Source organism: Ovis canadensis, chromosome 3 (assembly GCF_042477335.2).
Source record: "Ovis canadensis isolate MfBH-ARS-UI-01 breed Bighorn chromosome 3, ARS-UI_OviCan_v2, whole genome shotgun sequence".
Lineage (NCBI taxonomy): Eukaryota > Metazoa > Chordata > Mammalia > Artiodactyla > Bovidae > Ovis > Ovis canadensis.
Genome location: NC_091247.1, coordinates 122,556,446 through 122,570,652, shown reverse-complemented (window position 1 = coordinate 122,570,652; position 14,207 = coordinate 122,556,446). Strand labels below are relative to the sequence as shown.

Here is a 14,207-nt window from a genome sequence, read left to right as displayed (position 1 = left end):
CCTACGAATGAAAATGTTACAACAGTCGGATCGTGAGATTATATGGAAAATAGACCATAGGAAATGACAGTTTTAACCTAAAATCACTAGTGCAGTTCTTATTTTATAAGTGCAGAAGTGTTATAGTAGATATACATTTGCTTTTTAAAAGCTTTTCTCTTTCTAATAATATATAAGAAATAACAGTTGGAAATAATTAGAATTTTCCATTTAATTCTTTTGTGTTACATCACCTCTTACTTTCTTTCCTGACTTTTAAGTTTTCATTCTGTAACTGAACACTGTAGACTTGTGACTATTTTTTTCATTTTTGTTTTTTAATTTTTTTTAACCCAGACACAAAAAGGGTATTATTATCATTACATCATGCTTTGCTTGTACTGAAGTGAAACACACACAGAAAAATGATCCCTACATGGTTTAATTAAGGGGAATGTGAATTATGCAGTACTTTACCATTCTCATTTCTTATTCATGTAGAACAGCAGGATAGCAGCATAATGTTGCAATAGCACAATATTTTCTGGTTGTTTCTGGGCTGTCTGCATTGCATCCATGTCAGCCATTAAAACCTATGCATGACAACAGGGTTTGCATGAGCAAATGCATGTAGCTAAAAACAAGCCATTATTTCCATTTCATTCACTATCTTTCACTAAATGCAGACAGTAGCATAATGCTAAGTTGATGTGTTAACGCTGTGTGTGAAAAAGAACGTACAGTTGTTGGGAATCAGTATTTTCATAGTGTTGAGTAAATCGCTTTATAATAGACATCTAACCAGCTGTGGTTAAGGCAGGTTACTGGAGGTGGAAAATAAGAAGCAGGCAATATTCTTACTTTATTTCCATGGAAGGGAGGGGGTGAAAACTAATGGTAAGTTGTTTCTTTAACTTATTTTTTAAAACTAATATATATGAGTTTTAAAATAAACTTATGTCCATATTAAATTGTATTTTGTACATCTAGGTATAAAACCATGGACTTCTCATTTTACCTACATTGCTAGAGTAGTTGAAATATTAATTTTAAATATAGGGGGGAAAATCTGTGCCAGATAAGAGGACCTCTCATAATAATATGGAATACTGATGTGACATAATTATAATCTGTTTGACTCTATTACTTTATTTTACCTTTTTTTTCTTTTAGGCATTTTCAATTTAGGAAAAAAGTGCTAAATTTGCTAAGCCAGTGGTTTCGCAATAGCAAAATTCTAGATGTATTCACCAGGATACATGTATATGTATACACATACATATATATGCAAATATATATGTATGTGTATATATATATATTGTATATATATATATAATATATATACAAGTGCTCCTTGGTGTATTGAGTAAATATTTATGAACATTTATCAGGTGTCGCTAGTGGTAAAGGAACCAGCCACCAATTCAGGAAATGTAAGAGATGCAGGTTCTATCCCTGGATCAGAAAGATCCTCTGGAGGAGGGCATGGTAATCCACTCCGGTATTCTTGCCTAGAGAACCCCATGTGTGACCATAGGGTCACAGAGTCAGACACGATTGAAGCTACTTCATGCATGCACAAGCACCAAGTTAGACTGTGTAATGCAAAAAAGTGGAAGCCGCAGTCTCAGCCCTTAAGGTGCTGGTGGTCAACATGTACATAATATAGACAATAATTATAGTTTATGGACTCTGTGTAGGTATTAAATGCACCAAAGCTATTTGGAATCCAAGGATAGGAGGAATCGCATCTAACCAAGGTCTCTGGGAAAGATCTTTATGAAAAAGGGAAAACTTTGCCATAATGGGTAAGATGTAGAAAGGTGGAAATAGTTGGGCTGAGCTTTGCCAAAGAAAGGAATTAAAAAGGACATCTAAATGAAGAAAGCCCCCTCCCTTTTGTATTCTTTCTTTCACAGGAGAATGCTATAAAATAGGAGGAGTTGCCTGGTCTACGCACTGCAAATCGTGTGAATAGCCTTATTTCCCTCGTTTTATCACCAAATGATCATCTTTTCTTTCAGGCTACAGTTGCAGCTTTTGCAGCTAGTGAAGGCCATTCCCACCCTCGGGTAGTCGAACTGCCAAAGACAGATGAAGGCCTTGGTTTTAACGTGATGGGAGGAAAGGAGCAAAATTCTCCCATTTATATCTCTCGCATCATTCCTGGAGGGGTGGCTGAAAGACACGGAGGCCTCAAGAGAGGAGACCAGCTGCTATCAGTGAATGGAGTGGTATGTTCATAACATAATCAGAGGTTTTTCACTCTGAGTACATCCTCCCCTCCCCCCACCACTGTTATTGAATCAGTATTGAAAATCCTAGAGCAAATCTTTATTTTGTGTCCAAACAACTTCCTAAGCATTGATGGATATCAGACCTACAAAAGAGATAATTTTATAGCTTTGATTTCTCATTTTGTCTTGTTCAGGGATAAAGAGGACCTCCTGGGAAAATCATCCCAAGATATTATTCCAGCTAGTAGAATTTTCCCCACATAATACTCTAATTGAATTAATACTTAAAAGAACATAATTTCAAGTCACTTTTATTCAAAGTTTGTTGTTGTTCAGTCGATGAGTAGTGTCGGACTCTTTGCAACCCCATGGACTGCAGCACACCAGACTCCCCTGTCCTTCATCAGAGATATGAATGAATTTGCTCAAATTCATTTTTAATCTTGGAGTTTGCTCAAATTCATGTCCATTGAGTTATTCAAAGTTACTGTAAGCAAATATACATTTAAAAAATAAAGCTAGAACTTTTACCCTATTTATTTTTCATTTTAATTATAGAGGAAGGATGGCTTTAATATGTATAATACTAACACACATGGAAAAGGCTAATGAACAGGTAATTCTTTAAGCCAAGTAAACAGCTACGGTAAAATAAAAATATATTAGCCCCTTTCCGGAAAAAAAAAAAAAGTGCAAGTGTCTGTTCATTATATTTATCTTAGTTTTCACATGAAGTTAAAAGTATGAACATACCTTTTTTCACAGCCTCATATTCTTTGGGTGCCATTACCTCCACATGTAATAATGAGTTGTTAACGAAATGGCTTCATGTGAAATGCATAATTCTTCCCTTCTACTTAAATTGAAAATAATAACCCAAAAGCAAAAATTTCAGAAGTATGAATAGAAAATATCAAAGCTTGCTTTTCTTTTCATCTGGGATCTGTCTTCTATGAACTTAAGGTTTAAAAAAATAAATTAGATTTGTGTTCTTTGTGGTCATAGTGATTTCTGCTAAGGACATAATATCCAAAATAAATGCATTTGAAATGTGATATGTTGTTTATAGCCATGGAATAAATTCTTCTGTGTATCTTGCATTTTTTGGGGCCTGACTAGTAGTTTTATAGAACCCCAAATTATTCAACTCTGCTGATCTCTCATGTACATCAAAATCACCAGTCCATGAATATTTTATATCCCTTCAGCATTCCAATTCTAAAATTACCATTTCATTTACTTTTTTCTATGCAACAATGCTGTAAGATGAGCTTTTTATTGACCTTTAGATAACTAGGACTTTTTCAAAGCATGTTTCAACTGATAATTACATAGTCAAGTTTTCTAGGGGAGAACTCTAAAGCTAGGTCATGCAATTATGTCACAAAGTAATCTGTGCCTCACTGTGTGAATTTATTATTTCTCTGAATGTATTGGGTAGATCAAAGGAAGAGTATATATATTTTTAAAAGAACTAAAAATATATTCATAGTAAATGTATTTACATAAAGCTACAGAAAACTTATATTAAATCAATATTTAGTTGACTTTATTTAAGCTATCTGTCAAAAAGGGCAAAAGAACCTTCATTTAACCCATACGTTTGTAGGGAACAGAGCTGTTGGCATTTAATAATCACTCCGCCATTCCTTGCAGTGATCTGGGAATTTATCTGGCAGACTGCAGGCGCAATGGAATCAGACACGTCAGACTCTACCACTCAATATCCATGGATTTAATAGATTGTTGTTGTTCAGTCACCCAGTCATGTCCAACTCTTTGTGACCCCATGGACTGCACCATGCCAGGCCTCCCTGGCCCTCACTATCTCCCAGAGTTCGCCCAGGTTCGTGTCCATTGCGTTGGTGATGCCATCCAGCCATCTCATTCTCTGACATCCTCTTCTCCTTCTGCTTTCAATCTTTCCCAGCATCAGGGACTTTTCCAGTGAGTTGGCTGTTTGCATCAGGTAACCAAAATACTGGAGCTTCAGCTTCTGCATCAGTCCTTCCAATGAATATTCAGGGTTGATTTCCCTTAAGATTGACTGGTTTGATATCCTTGCTGTCCAAGGAACCCTCACGAGTCTTCCTAGTTTGAAATCATCAATTCTGTGGCACTGGGCCTTCTTTACAGTCCAGCTCTCACAACCTTACATTACTACCGGGAAGACCATAGCCTTGACTATACAGAGCACACTGTCTGAGTTTGTCGTAGCTTTCCTGCTGAGCAGCAGTCATCTTCTAATTTCATGGCTGCAGTCAGCATCCACAGTGATTTTAGAGCCCCCAGATAGGAAATCTGTCACTACTTCTACCGTCTCCCCTTCTATTTGCCATGAAGTAATGGGGCCAGATGCCATGATCTTAAGTTTTTTTAATATTTAGTTTTAAGCCAGCTCTTTCACTCTCCTCCTTCACCCTCACCAAGAGGCTCTTTAGTTCCTCTTCGCTTTATGCCTTTAGAGTGCTATGATCTGCATATCTAAGGTTGTTGATGTTTCTCCTGCCTATCTTGGTTCCAGCTTGTGACTCATCCAGCCTAGCATTTCTCATGACGTGCTAAGTGTGTGTTAGTCGCTCAGTTGCGTCCAACTCTGTACAACCCCATGGGCTGTAGCCCGCCAGGCTCCTATGATCATGGAATTCTCCAGTCAAGAATAGTGGAGTGGATTGCCATTCCCTTCTCCAGGGGATATTCCCAACCCAGGGATTGAACCCAGGTATCCCATATTGCAGACAGATTCTTTACCATCTGAGCCACCAGGGAAGCTCAGTGTATAGGTTAAATAAACAGTGTGACAGCAGGCAGGCCTGTCATACTCCTTTCTCAGTCCTGAGCCAATCAGTTGTTCCATACAGAGTTCTAACTTGCTTCTTAACTCACGTACAGGTTTCTCAGGAGACAGGTAAGAGTTCCCATCTCTTTAAGAGCTTTCCGCAGTTTGTTATGATCCACAGTCAAAGGCTTCAGCATAGTCGATGAAACAGAAGTAGATGTTTTTTCTGGAATTCCCTTGGTTTTTCTATGATCCAACAAATGTTGGCAATTTGATCTCTGGTTCTTCTGCCTTTTCGAAATGCGGCTTGGGCATCTGGAAGTTCTTGGTTCATGTAATGCTGAAGCCTAGCACATAAGATTTTAAGCATGACCTTACTAGCATGGGAGGTGAGTGCAATTGTCCGATGGTTAGAACATTCAAGTACTACCCTTCTTGGGAACTGGGATGAAGATTGACCTTTTCCAGTCAGTAGAAAAGGATTTAGTTAATGGATTAATAACCCCTAAACTGAATTTCCTAATCTGAATAAGGCGAGTAGGGACTAATTTTAAGAGGTCAAATGAAAATTAAAATGAGGCAAAATGTCTGTTGAGAACTATCCTGTGATAATTTGGTCACACACAAATTAAAGTATGTAAGTGTGGTTAGTGAAGAAACTTGAAGAGAGTTAGCAGTCCCCCTATGATATTGCTAATGCCAGTTATGTAAGTTTTAAAGCAAAGTCTGCTGTCCAGAAAAGCATATTTTAGCAAACATTTATTAGCAAAAAGGCATTAATAGACTCATACAACCTCTTCTGTTAAGTTTGATAACATCCTAGTTCTTGGTCCATTCAGATGTTCCAAACCCTGAAACCTTGAAAAAAGGGTTTATTTGAGGCAGATGAAACAACATTCCAGAGCCAAGATTTTTGTTATAGTCAGCATCAGACAACCAGAAATTCTATTAAACTGGCAGTTGGAAATAAGAAGCTTTAGTGATCACACTTTCGCCACTAATCCTTTGGTGCAAGCTGTGAGCCTCCTTAAGATTTTTGCAACCTGGTCATGCAAAGGTGGGAAATATCTACAGAATCTTTAGTATTCTACTTATATTTAAAACCTTTAATTTTGTTGATTAAGTTCCATTTATCATGCTAATTCATAAGTCACTAATTTTGCCAGTAAGAATCCATTTCTGACAAACTGTTGCTAATAAACAAAACATCCTTAAGATGGGTATAACAAAAGCTTTTGTAGTGCAACCAGCCTCTGGAGTACCTGTCTGATATAATGTTTGCTGACCACCTAGACTGATTTAGGCTTCTCAATTTGTAATGTAAAATATTGCATATCTATAAAATCAAACTAGGCATTATAAACTACCTATTTTAAAGTACCTAAAGGTAAGTTATATACATTTTAACAGCACCTAATATTTATCAGGTATTCATCAAAAGGTAGTTTTCTTCTCTAAGTGAGAAATTTCATGACCCAGTGGGTTTCCAGTTGTCAGCCAAAGTAGTTAATCCAATGCAATAACCCTGGGCTGCTAACAGTGAATCCACAAGTCTTCTCAATATAAATAATTCCAGGCAGATAGCAGTATTTAATGGAAAAAAAAATTGTTCTGTAATGGAAGGACCACAAAAGAGAAAATGTTAGCAAATGATCAAGTTTACACTTTAAAGTACCATTTGGGAAAATTAATATGGAATATTTTCAGGACATACCATCCTAAACTGAGAACAAATTTTGTAAGAGTGATTTGAAGAGATGAAGCAAACCTTACTACTTCAGTAAAAGTCTTCTGGAGAAAATTTCCTACTGTCCTACTTAAAAAGTAAGGAAATTGTGGCATGGACCTTTAAACATCTGAAAAGACACCTGAAAAGATGTCTTAATTATGTATGTTTGTATTTATGCTCTACCTGCATTTAGGAAGGATATATTATGATTATCTGGGCTTCTCTGCTGGCTCAGATGGTAAAGGATCCTCCTGAAGTGCAGGAGACCTGGGTTTGATCTGGCTACCCACTCCACTGTTCTTACCTAGAGAATTCCATAGACAGAGGAGCCTGGTAGCTACAGTCCAACGGGTTGCAAAAGTTGGACATGATTGAACAACTACTTTTTTTTTTTATCATGATATCTGGTAAAAAGTAAAATATATGTTAATGAAGAATTATTAACATGGCATGTTAGGGAAAAAATCAATAAATAAAAATTTTTAAAAGATACAGCAAGTAATAACAATAGAGCAAGTAATATCAATAGAGCAAGTAATATTTTTTTCTCTTAGTGTCTTAGAAATCAAAACAGAAGGAGACTCATACCAGCTCAACCATCATTGGTAGAGACTTTTTTTCTGCACGTGAGCTCTAGGAGAAATTTCCCCTGGGATTTTTACAAATGAGATATTGAATTACCTAATACAATTTTATAGAAAATACAGAGGCCTTTTGCGCAGGGCTACTTCTTAGGTCAACCCTCAATAAAAACTTAGAACTGAATGTTCAATTAAAGCTTAAAGTTAACAGGAAGTCAAAATGTTCACAGTTAGAATTTATAGCTTTCTAATGATCTCCTTTTCACTCTTTTATACCCAAGTGTTTCATCAGCAATTTCAAGAAGGAACTAAAGGGCCATTATATAAAGGTTGCAGCCAGCAGGAACAGTAAATACATTTAGTGATTGGGTCTGGATATATTTTTTCTTAAATGCCAATGGAATGGTACAATAAGCTAAATTTAATAAGAATCTATGTGAAGTCCTGCCCATTTGCCAAACATTTTACCTTTGTTCAGAAACGGGAAGAGTGTTAGCAGTTCCGTTGTGTCCAACTCTTTCCCATGGACTGTAGCCCAATAGGCTTCTGTGTCCATGGAATTCTCCAGGCAAGAATACTGGAGTGGGTAGCCATTTCCAGGGGTTCTTCCCAACCCAGGGACTGAACCCGGATCTCCTGCATTGTAGGCAGACTCTTTACAGTCTGAGTCACCAGGGAATCAAGCAGGGAAAACCAAAATTAGGCAGAATCAGGAAGAAATGGCTAAATATTAAAACCTGAAGGAAAAAACAAAAAACCTGAAGAAAAAAACAGTCTCAGTTCAGTTCAGTTCAGTCGCTCAGTCATGTCCGACTCTTTGCAACCCCATGAATCGCAGCACGCCAGGCCTCCCTGTCCATCACCAACTCCCGGAGTTCACTCAGACTCACGTCCGTCGAGTCCGTGATGACATCCAGCCATCTCATCCTCTGTCGTCTCCTTCTCCTCCTGCCCCCAATCCCTCCCAGCATCAGAGTCTTTTCCAGTGAGTCAACTCTTTGCATGAGGTGGCCAAAGTACTGGAGTTTCAGCTTTAGCATCATTCCTTCCAAAGAAATCCCAGGGCTGATCTCCTTCAGAATGGACTGGTTGGATCTCCGTGCAGTCCAAGGGACTCTCAAGAGTCTTCTTCAACACCACAGTTCAAAAGCATCAATTCTTTGGCGCTCAGCCTTCTTCACAGTCTAACTCTCACATCCATACATGACCTCTGGAAAAACCATAGCCTTGACTAGATGGACCTTAATCGGCAAAGTAATGTCTCTGCTTTTGAATATGCTCTCTAGGTTGGTCATAACTTTTCTTCCAAGGAGTAAGCGTCTTTTAATTTCATGGCTGCAGTCACCATCTGCAGTGATTTTGGAGCCCAGGAAAATAAAGTTTGACACTGTTTCCTGTTTCCCCATCTATTTCCCATGAAGTGATGGGACTGGATGCCATGATCTTAGTTTTCTGAATGTTGAGCTTTAAGCCAACTGTTCACTCTCCTCTTTCACTTTCATCAAGAGGCTTTTGAGTTCCTCTTCGCTTTCTGCCATAAGGGTGGTGTCATCTGCATATCTGAGGTTGTTGATATTCCAGCTTGTGTTTCTTCCAGTCTGGCATTTCTCATAATGTACTCTGCATAGAAGTTAAATAAGCAGGGTGACAATATACAGCCTTGACGCACTCCTGTTCCTATTTGGAACCAGTCTGTTGTTCCATGTCCAGTTCTAATTGTTGCTTCCTGACCTGCATATAGGTTTCTCAAGAGGCAGGTCAGGTGGTCTGTTATTCCCATCTCTTGAAGAATTTTCCACAGTTTATTGTGGTCCACATAGTCAAAGGCTTTGGCATAGTCAATAAAGCAGAAATAGATGTTTTTCTGGAACTCTCTTGCTTTTTCCATGATCCAGAGGATGTTGGCAATTTGATCTCTGGTTCTTCTGCCTTTTCTAAAACCAGCTTGAACATCAGGAAGTTCACGGTTCACGTATTGCTGAAGCCTGTCTTGGAGAATTTTGAGCATTAATTTACTAGCATGTGAGATGAGTGCAATTGTGCGGTAGTTTGAGCATTCTTTGCCGTTGCCTTTCTTTGGGATTGGAATGAAAACTGACCGTTTCCAGTCCTGTGACCACTGCTGAGTTTTCCAAATTTGCTGGCATATTGAGTGCAGCACTTTCACAGCATCATCTTTCAGGATTTGAAACAGCTCAACTGGAATTCTATCACCTCCACTAGCTTTGTTCATAGTGATGCTTTCTAAGGCCCACTTGACTTCACATTCCAGGATGTCTGGCTCTAGATAAGTGATAGGGGGTTTCAATTGATTTCAAGAGAAATCTGAAGCAAGTTAAGGAAAAAACAAATATGTGATTTATAGGGACCATTAATACAAATATGTATAAACATGGAAGGAAGAAGAGATTGGTTCAGCTCTGAATGTGCTGTTTGGCTCACACCTCACTGTGCTCTGATCCTGATTTCATCTTTGCAAAGAACAATAAGCTCATCCCGAGTCAAGCAGTCTTGTACAGGAAGAAGGACTTGACTTGTTTTGGACAAAGAAGAGACTCAGGGGAGTGATGGCTGCCTTCATATGTCCTCCATTGTGCCAGGCACCCGGTGGCAGAGCCAAGGCCAGTTGGGGAAAGCCACAGGGAAGGCAGCTTTTAGGAAGGGCTTCCTGTGAGAAAGAGCCATTAGACATATAGGGAAAGACGGAATCATAAGTCATAGTGTGCCCATCATTTGAAGTTTTAATCAAAGATTAGAAGACCAGCTGGCAAGAATATTTCAAATTAAGAGTACAATATAGAGGGCTACAACAGTTGACCCCAAGGTCCCTTCTAACTCTGTGACTCTGTGTTTCCAGATGGTATTTTGCTGAGACTCTTGTATACCCCTACACACACAGACAAACACACACACACTCTTTATATACGTAAGGAGGCTCTCTGTGTACCTTCCTAATGAGAAATTTTTCTTAAACAAAAGTATTAGACATGGACTACAATATAATTGTTTTTTAATTTAGTACTTTACAGTTTATGAACAGTATTTACCTAAGATTCTCTCATCTGTTCCTCAAAAAAGTCTTATGGATGGATAGGGCCAGAGTTTGTTTTCTCTCTTTCTCTTTTACACATACACACATGCACACACACAGATACAGAGAAATGGATACTCCTTTGCACACCCAAGCCCACACCAAATACATACATAAACAGTGAATTTCAGCCTTACTTATGACCATAACCGATGCTTACCAAGTGTAATAATTGGTTACTGAAAAAGGAGATCCCAGTGAAACCTGAGTGAGCTCCAGGACTGTGCCTATGTCGGTGCCCGGATTTTAATACTATACAGTTGTTTTTTACAAGATGTTTGTATTGAGGAAAGCTGGCTAACGGGTCCACAGAGTCTCCTTGTACATTTCTTTTCAACTTCCTCTGACTTAATCATTATTTCCTAGTAATATTTTAAAAGGGAGAAAGTCCAAAAGAATCGGTATGATAGCCTCCCATACTGATGGGAGAGAAGGCAGGTGGGGGACAGGGAGGCACAGGATACAAAGATAAAATAAAAGTGCAAGAAATTTGAAACTATGTCATAGTGAAAAAGAGACCTTCATTAGCTCCTGAAATCCAGGCATTGTTTTTGAGCATCATTGGTGGGGAAATTGCAGTTAAATTTTCCCAGCTCTGTAGTTAATCCTAAGTAAAGCTGTCAATACAGTGTATGAACAGTGCTAATTGATTTTTAAGCATAACAAATGAATGAGTAAAAGTTGAGGGATAGGACAGAATAAATTGTTTTCCTGGAACCTGGCTTTTCTCCCATTTTATAAATACTTCTGCCAAGTTAAGGGTGCGTACTCATAGCCCAAATTATTTATGCAGAAAGGCTGTCAGATGTGGAATGAGGATGAAACAAAAATTAGAACTCTCTAGATTTGAGCTTTGTGAAACTACAACGTCCAGATGGGAAATCTATGTTAAGTCTTATTTATCTATTATCTGAACAAAGAGAAAATACAAAGATGTTTTTAAATTACTATGAAATACACTATAAGATTTCTGTGAAAATCTAAGCTCTGCATTAAAACGCATGTCCCACTGACAGCAATGATTTTTGTTCACTGCCTTCTCTGCAGTCTTAGCACAGCATGCAAGTATGCTCAGTCGTGTCTGACTCTTTGCTACCCCATGGACCATAGTCTGCCAGGCTCCTCTGTCCCTGGGATTCTCCAGGCAAGAATACTGGAGTGGGTTGCCACTTCCTTCTCCAGATCTTCCTGACCCCGGGATCTAACTCACATCTCCTTTTGGCAGGCATCTTCTTCACCACTGAGCCAAGCCCCCTTAGAACAGCAGCTATCTACATAGTCAAAGCTCCACATGTATTTACCTCCAGGCAACATTCTAAGGACTTTACATATTGAATTAATTGTTTCCTCATAATGCTGTTTTGTGGTAAGTGTTCTTATTGTCACTCTCATGAATAAGGGAACTGAGGAAGAAAGAGATCAAGTGGACTTGCCCAAGGTCATACAGCCAACTGAATGGCCAGCTGGAGAGTCTAATCTGGGCAGTCTGGCTTTACTCATCCTAATTTAAGGGTCAATCTCTTAGTCCTTTAAAGACTAGTGTTTTCCTGTATGGTATAGAAAAGATCAAGGTTTTTTCACTTTTATAGGTTTGCATAAGCAGTTTTGGTTGGGGTGAGTATTGTTTTTCTGTTTCTTATAAAGGGCTTTGACTTTTAAAAAGTGGATAACTGTTCCTAAAAATAGTCACATTTTGGAAAAGGAGACATTTACCTTAGTATTTCTGAGGTATGCCTGTGTACATATAAATGCATATGAAACTGTTGACATAGCCACCACTTATCCCAGCATAAAGGAAATTCTCCCAGAGATTCAGTTCAGTTCCATGCTGGTCGTAGTAATGAGGTTTTTGCTCCATGTGTATATTAGTTTCTTATGGCTGCTGTAACAAATTACCATATACTTGATGGTTTAATTAATAGAATTTATTCTCTCGTAGTTCTGGAGACTGGAAGTTAGAAATCAGCTTGAATGACCCCAAGCCAGGCTGTCAGCCAGGGCTGTACTTCCTCCAGAGGCTCTGGTAGACAGTTCTCTTCTTGTAACTTCTGTGTGGAATCTCCCCTGGCTCTCCAGGTGGTGCTAGTGGTAAAGAACCCACCTGCCAGAGCAGGAAACATAAGAGATGTGGGTTCAGTCCCTGGGTTGGGAAGATCTCCTGGAAGAGGGCCCAGCTCCATTATTCTTGCCTGGAGAATCCCATCAACAGAAGGGCTATAGTCCATAGAGTTGCAGAGTCCATCAGGACTGAAATGGGATAATCTCCTTATCTCAAGATCAAGATTCTTAAATTAATCGCATCTGCAAAGACTCTTTTCCATACAAGGCAACCTTTCCAAGTTCCAGGGAATAAGCCTTGGTCATGGAAAACCATTATTCTAAATTCTGAGGACTTGTGAGTTTCCAGGACAGTCAAAAGGGATCAGCTGTCCATGGCACATGAGAACGCTGGTTTTTCTACTCTCAGGACAGTATGTGCTGAGTATTTTCCACCCTACTCCTGGTTCTGACAATGCACCTTCCTTTTCCCCCTCCCACTTTGAGTACTTTTTTCCTTGTACTTCTGCCTGTACAGTCAGTGAAGCTTGTCCTCCTCTTCCTCCTTACGCCAACCCCAGCCTTCACCTAGCCTTTAGATAATGGGAGGAAAATGCAACTCTCTCCTGCCTCAGCTAGTTTTGAGTTCTGTTTGTTCCCTAGGTGTGGGCTGAAGGAAGCAAAAGGGGTGGGGAAGTACACAAAAACCCACAAATTTATACTTCAGAGTATAACACTGCCTCATAATTAAATACTATAAGAAGTGTTAAAGGGGGAAAAGGAGAAGAAAATAAGGTGCCATGTAAAAGAATAAGAGCAGCTCCTTTTGATAGTGTTAGGAATGGCCTCATTTAGAGGAGACATTTAAGCTGAGACTAAAGGCAAGGACAGGCCTTCCCACGTGGCTCGGGTAAGAAATCTGCTTGCCAATTCAGGAGACGCAGGTTTGATCCCTGGGTTGAGAAAGACTCCCTGGAGGAGGAACTGGCAACCCACTCCAGTATTTTTGCCTGGGAAATCCCATGGACAGACGATTCTGGCGGGCTATAGTCCATGGGGTTGCAAAGAGTCAGACACGACTTAGTGACTAAAAACAAAAAGGGCCAGGAAGTGTCAGTCATCATCATAAGCGCTGATGTGAAGTTATCCAGGTAAGAAAGCCCATGACTTTCATGTAGGATTGTTACCAATCAGGATTCTTGGCCTTCCTTACTACAGATTGATAAGAAGCCAGAGAAGAAATCCAGGAAAGCCTTCACTGGGGCCTTCGCTGCAGCAGGGGAGGGGGGTGTGAAAACAAGTAACAGGTTCCCTCGTTGGCTCCCCCCCGGCGGCAGGGTGAAGCCAGCTCCTTCTATAAGGGGAGGGCCAGGGTCAGGCCAGAGGGGGGTGGGTCAGGGGTTGCCCACCTGTTCCTGTGATGTTGGGTGCAGGGCTCATGCTCAGTGCCCTGTTTTTAGCTCCCAGCACCTTGTTCTTGCTCCTGGCTCTTCAAAAGTGGCAGTGTTTTTGGTCTTTTTATATTTAGTTGTCCGTAATCTGCCCCAGTTGTTCACGCACACAGTTATTTTTAGTCCTTTATAGTTTCTTTATGTTTTGTTGCTGGAGGAGACATTTGTCCGTTTGCGAGCACTGAAGCAAGGGGTCCCAGGCCCCAGGTTGTCTCAGTCTTGGCTGAAAGAAGAGCAGGGTGAGTGGGTCATGGAGAGATGGACAAAAGGAGCTGAGGAGTGGTGGGAGCCAGACAGGTCCGATTCATAGAGGTGCTGCCAGA

The 14,207-nt window shown here is 39.7% G+C and overlaps 1 protein-coding gene across 2 annotated transcripts in view; it reads left to right on the top strand.

The window, feature by feature from the left end:
* Positions 1-14,207, top strand: part of LIN7A (lin-7 homolog A, crumbs cell polarity complex component) — a 157,885-nt gene that overhangs the window by 101,476 nt on the left and 42,202 nt on the right. For both annotated transcript variants that reach the window (XM_069584125.1, XM_069584126.1), the window contains exon 4: positions 2,004-2,213. In XM_069584125.1, the coding sequence (XP_069440226.1) occupies positions 2,004-2,213 (210 nt within the window). The remainder of the gene's footprint in view (positions 1-2,003; positions 2,214-14,207) is intronic.